Source organism: Macadamia integrifolia, chromosome 13 (assembly GCF_013358625.1).
Source record: "Macadamia integrifolia cultivar HAES 741 chromosome 13, SCU_Mint_v3, whole genome shotgun sequence".
NCBI lineage: Eukaryota > Viridiplantae > Streptophyta > Magnoliopsida > Proteales > Proteaceae > Macadamia > Macadamia integrifolia.
In genome coordinates, this window is record NC_056569.1 from 25,294,910 (window position 1) to 25,308,866 (window position 13,957).

At 39.1% G+C, this 13,957-nt stretch overlaps 2 protein-coding genes across 2 annotated transcripts; one reads left to right on the plus strand and one right to left on the minus strand.

Moving 5' to 3' along the window:
* Nucleotides 1-2,887: 2,887 nt before the first annotated feature.
* LOC122059125 (probable F-box protein At4g22030) lies at nucleotides 2,888-4,267 on the plus strand. The gene has a single exon (XM_042621815.1). It carries the CDS (start codon nucleotides 2,888-2,890, stop codon nucleotides 4,265-4,267), a length of 1,380 nt encoding a protein of 459 aa, XP_042477749.1.
* Nucleotides 4,268-5,902: 1,635 nt separating this feature from the next.
* Nucleotides 5,903-11,371, minus strand: LOC122059312 (peroxisomal membrane protein PMP22-like). The gene is made up of 7 exons (XM_042622029.1): nucleotides 10,977-11,371; nucleotides 10,688-10,786; nucleotides 7,146-7,247; nucleotides 6,917-6,992; nucleotides 6,475-6,545; nucleotides 6,287-6,372; nucleotides 5,903-6,183 (listed from the first exon to the last, which is right to left on the minus strand). The coding sequence occupies exons 1-7, from the start codon at nucleotides 11,046-11,048 to the stop codon at nucleotides 6,132-6,134; spliced, it is 558 nt and encodes a 185-aa protein (XP_042477963.1). The 5' UTR covers nucleotides 11,049-11,371; the 3' UTR covers nucleotides 5,903-6,131.
* Between the last annotated feature and the right edge of the window lie 2,586 nt (nucleotides 11,372-13,957).

The window sequence follows — 13,957 nt, forward strand, 5'->3', positions numbered from 1 at the left end:
AAGGAATTTGCCTGAGGAACACGTTGAGACAATTTGAAACTCCATTGATAGTAATTTAACTTGTTTTTCCTCGAGTTGAACGTGAGCGACCAACTTCTGCTTTGTTTTACTTGGGAAAGAAATCTAGGTCCCCACGATACGTTTTACAATCTTTGAAAATATGAGATAAAAATGTCAATGCATATAGCGTGTAAAATATTGAGTTTAGCACGGCAAATTGATAGTAAGAGCCACCAAATCATTTGTAAAAAACGAAAATCTACGATGTAGAAAGGAATGAAAATTATTTATAAATAATTATATAATATAAGGATTTATGTGGTTTGATTATATCATTTACGTTTATTGTGAGATAAGATTTACTTTAGATTGATAATTCTGGAGTGGGACTTCCTCAGGTGCTTTTTCTTCCTTCTCTGCTTGGAATGAAATAAGAAAGAATAATCCCAAGGTTCTTTGGCTCTCTCTAGTTTGGAACAAATCTCTTCAATCGCGTCAATCAGTTTTTGGGTGGCGATTGATGCATAGAAAAATCCCCACAGATGATATTATTACCCTTAAAGGCATTTCATTGGCCTCTAAGTGTTGTCTCTACAGATTAGAAGTTGAAACATTCAACCACATCTTCTTATACTGCTTTTTCTCTGTGGACATCTGGAAAAAAAATTTGGACTACCTCCATGTTGATCTTCATTAGTTAACCCTGTGGTGGATTAGGAAAAGAAGAACCCTGTTGGTAAATGATCCTTGGACCATAGGGCTTGTGGTGATTTGAAACAATATTTGTAGGGAAAGAAACAACATATACCATCTCATCATTCTCCCTTCCAAATTTTCGAAAAAATTAGGTAGGATCTTCAGGACGCTTGCTTTGGCATTCAGGGCATCATAAACACTGCCAGCGATCTCCTCTGCTGCTACCGCCTTGGAATTAAGGTATCCCCAAAGAATCACCCACATATGCTGGAGGTGACTTGGTGCACTCCTTCTCGAGGCTGGTTCAAGCTAAACGTCGATGGCTGCTCTCTAGGAAATCTTAGAAAATTCGGAGTGAGAGGCGTTCTCAGAGATCACAACGGAGGTATCGTTGGGTTATTTAAAAAATTCCTGGGTGTTCAAACAAATTATGTTACAGAATGTAGAGCTCTTATTAAGGGAATATTGACGGCAAAGGACAAAAAGGCGCTCTCCTTGTGGATTGAATCTGACTCTGCAGCAGTTGTTCTGGCAGCTCAGGCACGATCCATTCCTTGGTATATTTATTAGGACTAGACCTCATGTATTTCTTTCCTTGAGTCTATCCCTTGGAAAGGCACTCATTACTTTTGGGAAGCTAACGTTATGGCGATTTTCTAGCCAGAGAGGCGGCTAAATCAGAGACTTCAAGCTACCCGGCATCTTTCCCTGCGCACATACATTCTGAAATTGTTTTGGATGCATTATCTAGACCTAGATTTAGATTACTGTAATTGAGTTTTTTCCCCCTACTGATGGCCATGCCGAAGGTGGGGGTTTAAAAATCTCTATCGTTGTTTTTGTATTGTTTCCCCTTCTTAATGAAAATTTTTGAACATTTAGCGAAGAAAAAAATAAGATTTACTTCACTATCAATGAAGAATAAAGTTACAGACATTCATCCTCACGTCTCTCTCAAATTACAGAGAATGTACTATCACTATTAATTTATAGAAAACCTACATAGATGCACATCACTGAAGTACATGTGATGAAATACAAGACATTGTATCTCTAACATTGCAATGTTCACATTTCAGAATAACTTGTGCCATGAGTAGAAGGTAGTGATAATAATAATAATAATAATTATTATTATTATTATTATTATTATTATTATTATTATTATTAGTATTATTATTATTATTATTATTTTAAGTCTTCATACCCCTTGGCCCTCCCCCTTCCAATCTTGTTTTTGTTTCTTCTAAATAAATAGTTTATTAAAAGAAGAAGACGAACAACCACACAACTACCAACAAGATATAACACAGCTCAAGGCTGTGAAACAAAACTACAAAAAGGTAGGGGATAGGGAGACTAGAGGGGAGGGAGAATAACCTAGACTATAAAACTTATAAAAATTATGACAATGGAAAATAAACTATTTTAGCACATGATTACTATTATAAATAAGAAACCCTCCTCCAAAAATTAATAGGATAAAGGACCTTGCCTGGCAGCATGACACCTATGCCCAAGCACAAAGAGACTCTCACCCATAATGATTGTGCAAATCCTACTACTCTTGATGCTCCTTTTCATGCTATGATTGGTCTTGCATTGGTGCACGAGTCATGCTATCAGGTGGAGAACCACATGATCCAAAATAATAATATAAAGGGAGAAAAAACTCTGCCCATCCCTATTTCCCATGCCAGACACAATTGGCTGTGAAAATACCTAGAATGCACGAGCAGCTAGGTCGTTCAATTGCCTTAATATAAATAAGAAAAATTTTCTCCATCCAAGAGTATAACGTACACTAGCACCTCTCTATGTATATCGCTTCTCCTTATGAAATAATATCTAATTCCTATTGTTGGAGGAGAAATATTAGCAGCTTTAGACTTCTCAAAGCTGAGTAGCCCATTAGTTCACGGCCTCGGAAGAGTTCAGATGGTGAGAAAGTGACCAAGCATTATAGGGGCAGTGCAAAGTGGCAAACGGTAACACAAGACGGAGTCCTCCGCTTGCCCGATTCAATTCTTTCACCGGTCCTTACGGTTGAAAGAAGACGTACGAATGCCAGAATAGGTCCAACTTTGCCAAAGCCAAGGTCCAACCCTTGAGCCCCACTTCAAGTCAACACGTTCATAATAGATCAAACCTGGTCCAATTCAAACCCTTCAGGGCATGCCTCCATTTATAAATGCAGCAAGGAACTAGAGATCATCATCCCCATCCAAACCCAATTCCTCAACAAGAATCTAGTAACATGGTTACACTTCAAACTTCAAGTTTCTCAAGGTCTTCTCCATCTTCTTCATCCCATCTAGGCAGAGAGATTGGAGCAACGCTTCAGGCCCCTAAACTCCGGCCAAGTAGACTCACACTCCCAAGGATCCCTGAAAGAGACTTGGTGGAGGAATTGAACCTGAGAAGCGGATACAACAACACAACCATAGCCCTAAGGCCCCTAACAGTAGAATCCAAACCTAGTGACACCACTAGAGATTTTGATGTTCTGAAGTCCAATTCCAAGGTGGTGGCTGAGCTTTACGCCGTCATGGAAGCAGCCGCCGACAGAGCAGAGATGCACACCAACATCGGAGAGCAGCGGAGTAACTGGAACCATCTCCTCCTAACTTCCATTAACGCCATCACCCTCACCGCTGCAACTATGGTTGGCCTGGCAGCCACTACCTGGGGAACGGGAGCACCTCTTCTAGCACTCAAGCTCTCGTCCACCCTATTATATTCGGCAGCCACCGGGATGTTGGTGGTGATGAACAAGATCCAGCCCTCCCAGCTCGCGGAAGAGCAACGAAACGCTGCGAGACTGTTCAAGCAGCTCCAAAGGGAAATCCAAACAACCCTTGCAATCGGAACTCCCACAAAAAGATATGTGAAGGATGCCATGGACAAGGTCTTGGCCCTTGACAGGGCCTACCCTCTTCCTTTACTTGGAACAATGCTAGAGAAGTTCCCCGCGACGGTAGAGCCCGCAGTGTGGTGGCCCCAACAACCACCACAGAACGAACTCGGCGGTGGTAATAGAGAAAAGAAGGGAAGCAACGGATGGAATGCAAAGCTGGAGGAGGAAATGAGACAGATAGTTGGGGTGTTGAAGAGGAAGGACACTGAAGAATATTTGAGGCTTAGCAAGTTGTTTTTAAAAGTAAAAAAGGCACTAGCCATTTCTGGGCCTCTGCTCACGGGCCTTGCCGCGGTAGGGTCTGCTCTTGTAGGATCAGCTTCTCAGCATCAAGCGCCATGGGCAATCTTTCTGGGAGTCGCTGCGGGAGCTCTGGCAGCCATAGTGAACACAATGGAGCATGGTTGGCAAGTAGGAATGGTATTTGAGATGTATAGGAGCAATGCTGGATTCTTTCAGCTCATTGAGGAATCTATTGGGTCCACCTTGAAGGAAAGGGAGGTGGAGAAGAGAAAGAATGGAGAGTTGTTTGAAATGAATGTGGCTCTACAACTGGGAAGGAGCTTGTCCGAACTCAGAGATCTTGCAGCTTCTTCGTCTTCTTCCAACAGATATGGAGAGACCACTGGAGAATTTGCCAGCAAGCTCTTCTGATTTTGTCAATAGATAACACAAATATTGTAAAAAAATGACAACTGAACAGGAAACTTAATTATTTGAAATATACCCAATTCTTTCATTAAGGATCAATATCAGATTGCCCATATCGGATAGAAATATCTTTATTTTTCTTTAAAATTGATTTTTTGAATTTTTTACCCTCGATTCGTACCATTCAAATACAATACCGGTCAGATATTAGAATCAAAGATTTGCCAAACTGATAGAAATTGCCCAATAAGTATGATCTAATACAAATACTTAAAACCATGATTACACAATTCCAAAGACGATCTATGATGATAGAATCCCCTTGCACTCTAAGAAAACCCCTTGGCAACTTATGGAATGGACCCATCAAACTCACAGATCTCTTCTAAAAGAGGCACCAAGAGCTTCATATGCCTCACAAGATTGAAGCACTCATTTGTCTCCTTCGGAATTCTGTGAACGACTGAAACTGAATCCTGTTCCCCCTGGTTTGTGGAGAACAAGGGACAAGGGTTAGTGCAAATTAAGGTTTTTAGGCCCTTTTAAGTAACTGACACGTCAGGGGAAAATGTATGGTTACAAAGTCTATTTGTAATCTTCTTGGCTACAAACAGACAAACCCTATTTATATTATTTTAAAAAAAAAATCGAAACTATTTTTTTTATTATTTAATAGATTTTTTTTAATAATAACCATGCCTCTATATACATATATGATCGCAGTTTCTTTAACTGATTTTGAAAGTGATAAGAGATATAATGCGGCAGTTCTACATAGGTTAAATTTTAAGGTAAAAAATCTCGCCCGCCACTTTCTCTCTCTTAATTTTATTTTTCTTTTGACAAAGGGAAGACTATAAAAAGAAGATTTTGTGATTATGTGTTTTTCATCATAAAAACCCTTGATTTGAAAATGGTTAGAAAGTCATTTGACTTTCCTACCATGTTATAAAATATTTCATTTAAACATTATGGGACCCACTTTCAAATAGATTTTCATGTCATTGGATATTACTACTATTAATAAGTTTTCCAACAACACTTGAATAAATAACATTCGGGTATATTTCCTAATGATTATCGGGTATTTGAACAAAAAATTAATACCAATGGGTAAGGGTGTCAACCAATCAGGCTAAGTCGGCTGTCACTGGGTTTATCCAATTTTCCCTCAGCCGTAGCTGACCATTTCTATTGGAGTATACCAATAAAATGAGCCTCAATTGAGCCTTAAAAAGTCCTTAAAATGTCCTATTAAATTAGGGGCATTGAATTGCTACCTTCTCCTTAAAATGTCCTGTTAAGTTAAGGGCATCAAATTGCTACCTTCTATTAAAAATTGAATATCTAAGACTGTCCCATTAGTTAAAATTGAATATCTAAGACTGTCCCATTAGTTTAAGTCTTTATGGTTTGAGACTTTGAGGGTAGAACAATATTTCAAATATTCGGGCTCATGCTTAGTCAAGCACATAATCAGTCACTCCCAGTCTTGGGTAAGGCCCTTGCACAATGAACGACTAGTTACAATCAAGCTGGGCTTGAGCCCGACACATTGCCAGTTCAGGCTTTATTCGATTGGGCTCGGTCAGGCTGGTGGTGCAGGCTTCAAATTGATATCCCTACCAATGGGCAATGTTTGGTTAAAATTATCAAGTATATATATATAAAAGCTTGTTACAATCATCAAGTATATATAAAAGCGACAATGAAGTAGTCAATCTCTAATTGTTTGTTTTATCACTTTAAAAAAAGCCAATGCTGCCAAAGATGCAAGGAATCACAGCATGCCAGGCAAATATTGTCATTGTAGACAGTCACCTTTCCACTAACTCTTGTTTTGGGTCCATTTCCTCTCAAAATTTACCTATCCCTTCACTGGCATTATAGATCTTGCCCGTAGATTCAGAAATATTCCCCTGTTCAATGGAAAATCAGCCAATCACTTTGATTTGAAACATGGAACTAAGAAAACAGTAATAGTAATGAAAAATTCAGAGGCAATCCAGGTAGAACTGATACCAGCAGCATGCAACAAAGCTGTGAAAGATTACACGAAACTGCAATGGAATATATTGGTGGTTTACCCATCCCACTATTGGCCAAAACTGCACATTATCAATTCAAGAATTTCAATTCATTCAGACTTCATGTTTCCATATAGGTCATCACAATAAGCAATTGTAAGACAAAGAAGCCGGCATAAATACCATCCATGCTGTCAACTGCACAGAAGGATATTCCTTCTTGATTTTACTCCTAACCTGATTCCAGGTTCTTCCTGCGTGTAAAAACTACTTAAGTTTAACATAACATGGAGAATTAAACATGAAAATTTTCCAGTGATACATGGTCTCTCACTCCTGCTGGGAACCAAAGCAATATTCTTCCAAACAATTTTATCGGCAGAATGATCAGAAGAAAACCCAAAATCAATTAATACAGTTCAAAGCTTTACTTTAATAGATTAAGATTAGTGAACTTATTGTTCTTCATATGCTTCATCCAGGTGTTTGTTTCATAAAAGTTTGGCTATGGTTGAATATTTGGGATCTGTTAAGCATCCACTTCAAGCTGGATTTGATATTTTAAATATTTCTAGGAACAGATTTTCATTTGATCACTCTTGCAAAATAGCACGATTGGGCTTACCCTCAACGACCAAGCCATAGTATATTAAGAAAAGTAAATTGTTCCAAGGGGAAGACGTCAATTGTTCCAGCAACACCTATAAAGAATATGACCAGCCATGTCAGAAGCATTTCATTGACTAAATCGTAATGATACTTAAACTTAAGATCCAAGCACATGGACAATTAACCAAAATTCATTTTACTGTTGAAATGTAGCACAATGAGATTTTAGGGGCACAGTGAAACACCTTCTTGGCAACTGTTTTCGTGTCCTTCTTCCCCTTGAAAATTTTATCCATCAATTTATGCAGGAAGTGCCCAAAAGGTCCTCCATAAGCAAATCCAAACAGCTGAAATTAAGGAATTAGGATATACATAAACAAATAAATGTAGCTACAGATCCATAGATGCATAGTAATACTATTTCTGTGCCTATTTCTTGCCACCTCCTAGATGAAATTACCTTCATGAATTATTTCTCTATCTATTGCAGTATCGCTTGCAATTATGCATATTGGCATCATGTATCTCAATACACTCAAACAAGACAATCTTTATCATTCCTGAGAAGAAAAATATCTAACCAGAATTTTTTTCTCACAAGGGCTGGAAAAGCTTGCACTGGTACTTGAACTGGCCTAGGACAATATTAATATTATTTAGCCTTACCCAGTTCAGCCGTAGATTTCTAATTTTCTGGTAAATAACCACATGAATCTTACCTGCATCAACTGACATTATGGAGATAAAACGACGAAAATATACTGGAATTCTATGGCAGCATAGCCCCAACAAACTAAAGGTGGGGAAGACCTATGGAGGGAGTCTTCTTACAAAATTAATGATGTAAACTAAACTTGGGGGTTTCTCTGGCCAATAGAGAATATCAATACAGAGTCATATGCATCATAGAAAACAACTAATACAAGAAATAATGATATTTCCCACCACCCAACCCCCCATCCTAGAAATGAAAAAAGAAATAGCAAATAACATCATCATTAGGTGATGTTCTTTCCTGATCCAAAATCTTTGAACACCAAACTAGATAGAGTCAACTGCACACTCAAAGTCATCAAGAAAGTCATGGCAGGTGGCTTCTTATCCGAGTTCATTGAAAACCTTATTCCATTAGATGCAGAGGAAAGAGTAAGTCTAGCAGATGAGTCAGCTAAGCGAGGAGCTTTAAATATGATATGTCTGCATGGCCATATCCTCCAAGGCAATTTTATTTTTTTGGCATTTTTATTTTCTTGATCCTTTATTTTCTTGATCCCTGCAAGGATGGTCCTTTTCTCTTTGTTTTCAATAAATGCTTAGAGTTTTCAAATAAAAAAAAAAATGAATACCACACACTAATCTATGTTTAAGAATGCAAGTTCAATTAACAGTTAGTACAGTAGGAATATATGGAAAGTTCACTAAATTGTTAAAGTCCCATAATATAAAGACGGCAAGAACTAGAATGGTACCAAAAGGTCCTCACTTTTTCTCTATTACTCAAACAAACCTTGCAGTTAAGAATTCCCTTGGTGGATGAAAAACTGTTTGCAGAAGGAACTTATGGCTTCCATTAAGTACCTTAGTCAGTCATCTCAGTAGCCTGCAGGCAGTGGTACATAGCTGGAAAGGTTTGAGACACAAATGGATAATAGAGTTGCAGCGATGGTTGCTAGTGTTTAAGTGTAGATACATATACACATATGGTGGAGAATGGACCAACAAATCTGAAGACTAAAAAATCAAACTGGATAGAAAACATCAATTTTTTTTTTTTTGGGTAATTAACAACGCCACCCCCTGAAGAATGCCAATATTAGAGGGACACCCCCTCTCTTTCACCAAATTGGACTCAGACCCCTTGCCGTCAGTTATCATTACAAAATATATTAAAAATGCTGACATCAGCAATTCAAATTTTTCTTAAATACCATTTTGCCCTTAAAAATAGGGAAATACCAAAATTGCCCTTAATGGTTGTATTCCCAAAATCGATTGAAGATCCCTTCCGCCACCGCCGCCTCTGCTCTATATCCGCCGCGTGAGTCACTGAGTTGGAGAAGAAAGTCGGAGTAGTCGATCGGCGGCTGCAAACCCCTACCAGTGAAGGCGCCAAACCTTCTCCCTCACGTCCTCCTTCTCCACCGCCGCCTCTGCTCTATATCCGCCGCCGACAGATCTGGCCTCATCGATCCAAATACCGGCGATGGAGACCTGGATGGGCTCTTCAATGGACTTACCGGCGGTGAAATCGCATCGATCCACAATGGCTTCATGCCTCGTATGGTTGTAAGTACTGACTCAACGAACTCCCCCTCTGAAACTCTCTTAACTCCCGCCGAATCTGGGCTGAAACCCTCTTTGGCCAACGAACTCCCCCTCTGAAACTCTCTTAACTCCCGATCTCCTTTCTCTGAAAAGCTCTCTTTAACCTATGAAAATCTCCCTCTAAAACCCTATTCCTCATTTAAAGAACCCACAACTACTGGCCGCCATGACCAAAGCCGTCGCCAAGGTCGCCCAGATTCGATTGTAGGGATAGTCGGCCTTGAGGTTCAGAGAGAGAGAGAGAGAGAGAGATCTTGCCTTCATTGCTGCCGCTTTCCACATCACTTTTTTTCACAGGTGTATTGAAAACAAAATCTAGCACTGATCCGAATGTAAATATATCAGAATATTTTGAGTTTAGAAAGCGACCGAACAAAGCTGTAATATGTTATGAAATATATTGGGACATCATATAGGAAAGCCGTCGCTGAGGTCGCCCAGATTCGATCGTAGGGATAGTCGGCCTTGAGGTTCAGAGAGAGAGAGAAAGAGAGAGAGGTTCCACCGGAGAAGAAGTTGGAACCACCAATGGTGGCTGTTGTTGAGGACGCCGATGGTAGCTGCTGTTGCAAACACGAGAAATAACAGGTAAAATATGTTTTATTATTTGTTTTCATTAAAAGGGTAAAAATGTCCTTTCAAATCTTTACTTAACGGAGACTGACGGCAAGGGGTCCGAGTCCAATTTGGTGAAAGAGAGGGGGTGTCCCTCTAATATTGGCATTCTTCAGGGGGTGGCGCTGTAAATTACCCTTATTTTTTCTACTCCTTTGTATCTTGTCTCTCATTTGAGTTGTTCATCCCTTGCCATAATAATGTCTTTCCTACTACATAACATTCAATCTCTTCAAGAGTCAGAAATCCCACATGTCCAGTAGTCAAAACATCAAATGCACATCTTCATGTGAGACTGAAAATTATAAATTTTACAATTTAAAACGCAGGGATTCAATTTACCAAGAGATTCTTTCTACAAGTTCCAAATTACTATTCAGAACTAAGAAAGTTTCTTTATAGCAACATGTGGAGACAGAACTAATAATAGCCACCTTACTGATAAGTGACAGAAACAATTTATTAAGGCGCATGGACAATATGAATTTCAGTGGACACCATTCCCTTTCCTCACAAGGATTCAACACTAAAAGACCTCCAACTGATTAAAAATTCCGCTAAATTGTTTATTTGAGCTCAAACTTAATTCCTCATCCAGAAATCTAAAACCCATTTTCAGCCTTGTTTTCATTCAAGCCAAACCACATCATCTTGTAGTTGGAATACAGAGCACATTGAACTGATCAACCGACATTGTACTACCACAATGGAGAAGGAAAGCACAGAAATTTTTCAATAATAGTGGAATAGTGACTTAAATACTGAATTCAGAATTTGATCGAAATAACACTTCATAGCATGCGATTTAAAAAAAGAAACCAGAAGAAGAAGAAAAAAAAAAGGTTACCACTTTAAGAAGAAGCCGCTTCAGCTGGAGTTTCTGAATACCGGAGAGCTTCTGAGAAATTGAATCGCTGATTCCCGCCAACACACCGGCAGTAATCGCCTATAATCACAAAAAAACAGTTTCCAACCAAAATGAAGAGGGGAAAAACGATTTTCAACTTAGATTCGTTACAGATTACCCAAAATTCCAATTCATTCAAATTCATTGATTATCACTGATCAGACCCAAATATCACAATTCCTTTAATTGATGGAAAAGAAAAAAGGATCGATATTGAGCGCGAAAATACCTTAGTTCTCAATGGATGATGATGAAGCTGTAACATGTACTGTTGCCATCCCCTCTTGGCTACTGCTCCCATGATTTGATCTTATTCTTCTTCTGCCGATTTCTCAATCGATAGCCGCCTTCGCCCCCAAAACAAGACGGAGAAAGCCGACGAGCAAGAGGGTAAAGCTTTTTTTGGTATTCTGTGATTCTCTTCTACTCTGTTACGTGAACATCCGACTGATCTTCCACGCAACCTGCTCGGAAAAACTGTGGCGCAGAATCGATTATGATGAACCGATTACCATCGACGGCATATCTTCTCCTTCCTCCTGCCTTCTTCTACCTCTCACTTTCGTCTTTCGCTTCTTTACGATATCTCCACTGTCCAGTGACTCCCGTCCAGGTTCCAGATTGAGTTCCTTACAACAGAAAAACGGACACGACCGTCCCTCCGGTCTAAAGGGTGTCAAACGGTCGGTACGGCCCGGTTCGATTGGGTTGAATCGGTTTCTATTTGAAACTGCGAAACCAAAATCAAACCATTAAAGAACTTTGGTTTCAGTTTGGGTTTATTCGGTTATTCAACATCAAACAACGGTGTAGGATTAAAGACTACAATGAAATCTTACAGTCATAAAATAGTGAGGAAGATTTGATCAAAACACCTTTTTTTTTTTTTTTTTTAAGGAAAATGAAAACACTTAAATGATGTTCCCCAATCAAGAATACGGAAATTGATTAATTTTTAGTGTTCATCATGTTGTAATTGAAACAAAGAGGAATAAATTGTAATGGAAAAGTAACTAATATCGAAATCAAATGATAAATATAGTATGCAGTAGAATCATTTTTCTTCCCATAATGAGAAGATAAGAAATTAATTTTAGGTAAAAGAATCACGAGATATATATATATATTGATGAATAAATAATTCACTGCCAAGAAGATAAGACTATACAAGGGAGGAGGGGAGGCCTAAGCCAACAAAGGAGCAAGGTCAAGGGCCAAACACAAAAGCAAAACTATAAAAGACAAATACAAAACAAGCAATCACCAACAATGGCCATCAACTAAGGGGAGGGGGGAGGGGGGAGTGGGGATGAAGTGGAAGAAACAAAAGGAGAAGGGGGAGAGGGATGAGAGCCAGAAGCAAAAAATACCTCAAGTGGGATGGATGAAATCCACCTGAAAGTTCTTAGCATCAATAATGTGGGAGTTTCTGGATGTGTATTTGACTAGCCGAGATAGAAGGAAAGATGTTTTGGACTTAACATCAAAGTAGATAGCTTTCCAAATCTTATCCACAGAACGGGATTTAGGGGGTCATCTACGAATGTTACTCTCTCTCTAGAGGTGGTTAACGGTGGCACAGAAAGCAAGCTTGTCAATGGTGTTGCAAATGGAGGAACCAAAGAAAGTCATATCAATCCAGGTCTATTCCCTATCGAAAGGAAGAATGGGTCTTCTGGTCCGCCAACATTTGGACATGACAACTTTCCAGATATGCGAAGAGAAAGGGGCAAGAGAAGAAGAGGTGCGGGATATCTTCGTTGCCATGAGGACAGAGATAGCAAGCTGAGTTGATTGGGATATGATGGTGAAGGAGAAAATATTGGGTGGGAATGCAATTGGTCAAACATCGCCATAGGGTGAAGTAATGACGAGGAATGTGGTTTTTGAACCAGACAACCTTGTGCCAATGAACCGTAGGAGAAGGAATACGAATGAAGGACCAAGCAGAGGTAGAAGAAAATGATCCAGAAGGAGGGGGAACCACGATAATTTAATTGAGTCTATGATTCAGAATCCTTCACAAATCATTAACGTAGTGAGCACAATCTGTGTATTACGAGTGGCCGCATGTCTCATTGATTTCTCCATATCTCCTGTCATCATACTCTTCATCAAGGCAATGGGATGGTAGATGCACGCACATCACAAAATTCTTTCAATATAACTTCTAATGCTTGGACATCCCCGCCTGCCCCTTTTTGTATCCACTTTTCCTTCTTGATGTTTGTGGGACCTCATTCCCCCATTTTGTAAAATGTTTGGCCTCTCAACTTATTATTAATTAAGTTCCTATTTTTATCAAAAAACAGTGCCGCTGCATGTGAAACCTAAGAAAGAAGTTTGCTGGCCAAGGGAATGGACAATAGTCTAGCCCCAAACCACATGGGATGGATCTAGCACAGACAAAGGATTTGGTTTAAGAAGTCTATAAGGAGATCATATCACCTACCCACATGTGTCTGCTATATGAATCATTAAAGTTCCTTTCATGAAGTTTCTCCATTATTCATATAATTCATAAAATATGAAACCATAAAAATCATTTAAGCGTAATAATCATGCCAAATGCTATTTTTACAGAAAAAAATCGTCTGCAATTCTGATCTCGTACAATTTTATAAAATACCATATTTAGGGGGTGATACGTGTATTGATATCAATGCAATGGTCCAGATCTGATTTAAATGTCTCTTCACTGATTTAAGGTTTTATTAGTTGTATCAGATCTGGACCATTGTATTAGTATCAATACACGTGTCACCCCCTAAAGGTGATATTTCACAGAATTGTACAAGATTGGAATTACAGACGATTCCAACCATATTTTTACCTAAGGGTTTCAGTAACGTAACATGATGACATATGTCTCACCTATTACCGTTGAGACTGCATTGGAGAGACATTTATAGAGATTAAAAATGACAGGTGTCATCACCTAATTATATGTGCAACGTAAACGTGTGAGTATTTTTGAAAAAAACGCCACCAATTGCACAAGAACTAGGGCAATCAAAGATTGTACTACCATCACACGAGCCTATTATTTGAACGTACACCACGTGCGGTGCTTGTGGTGGAGGAATATGCCAATCCGCTCTGCAACACCTGATCTCTATCTCTGGATGGTTGGACAAAATCCAAGTTGAATCCAACAACAAAGACCTCTTTGATCTCTTTTGTTGAATGTTCATTCACTTATGTTCATAG

Excerpts from the sequence above, each read along its gene's own strand:
- LOC122059125 (XM_042621815.1), top strand. The coding sequence starts at position 2,888 with ATGCAGCAAGGAACTAGAGATCATCATCCCCATCCAAACCCAATTCCT.
- LOC122059312 (XM_042622029.1), bottom strand. The coding sequence starts at position 11,048 with ATGGGAGCAGTAGCCAAGAGGGGATGGCAACAGTACATGTTACAGCTT. Across the intron at positions 7,248-10,687 it reads AGCGGCTTCTTCTTAAAGTG|CTGTTTGGATTTGCTTATGG; the intron begins GTAACCTTTTTT and ends CCTTAATTTCAG. Across the intron at positions 6,546-6,916 it reads CTATGGCTTGGTCGTTGAGG|GAAGAACCTGGAATCAGGTT; the intron begins GTAAGCCCAATC and ends TTTTACACGCAG.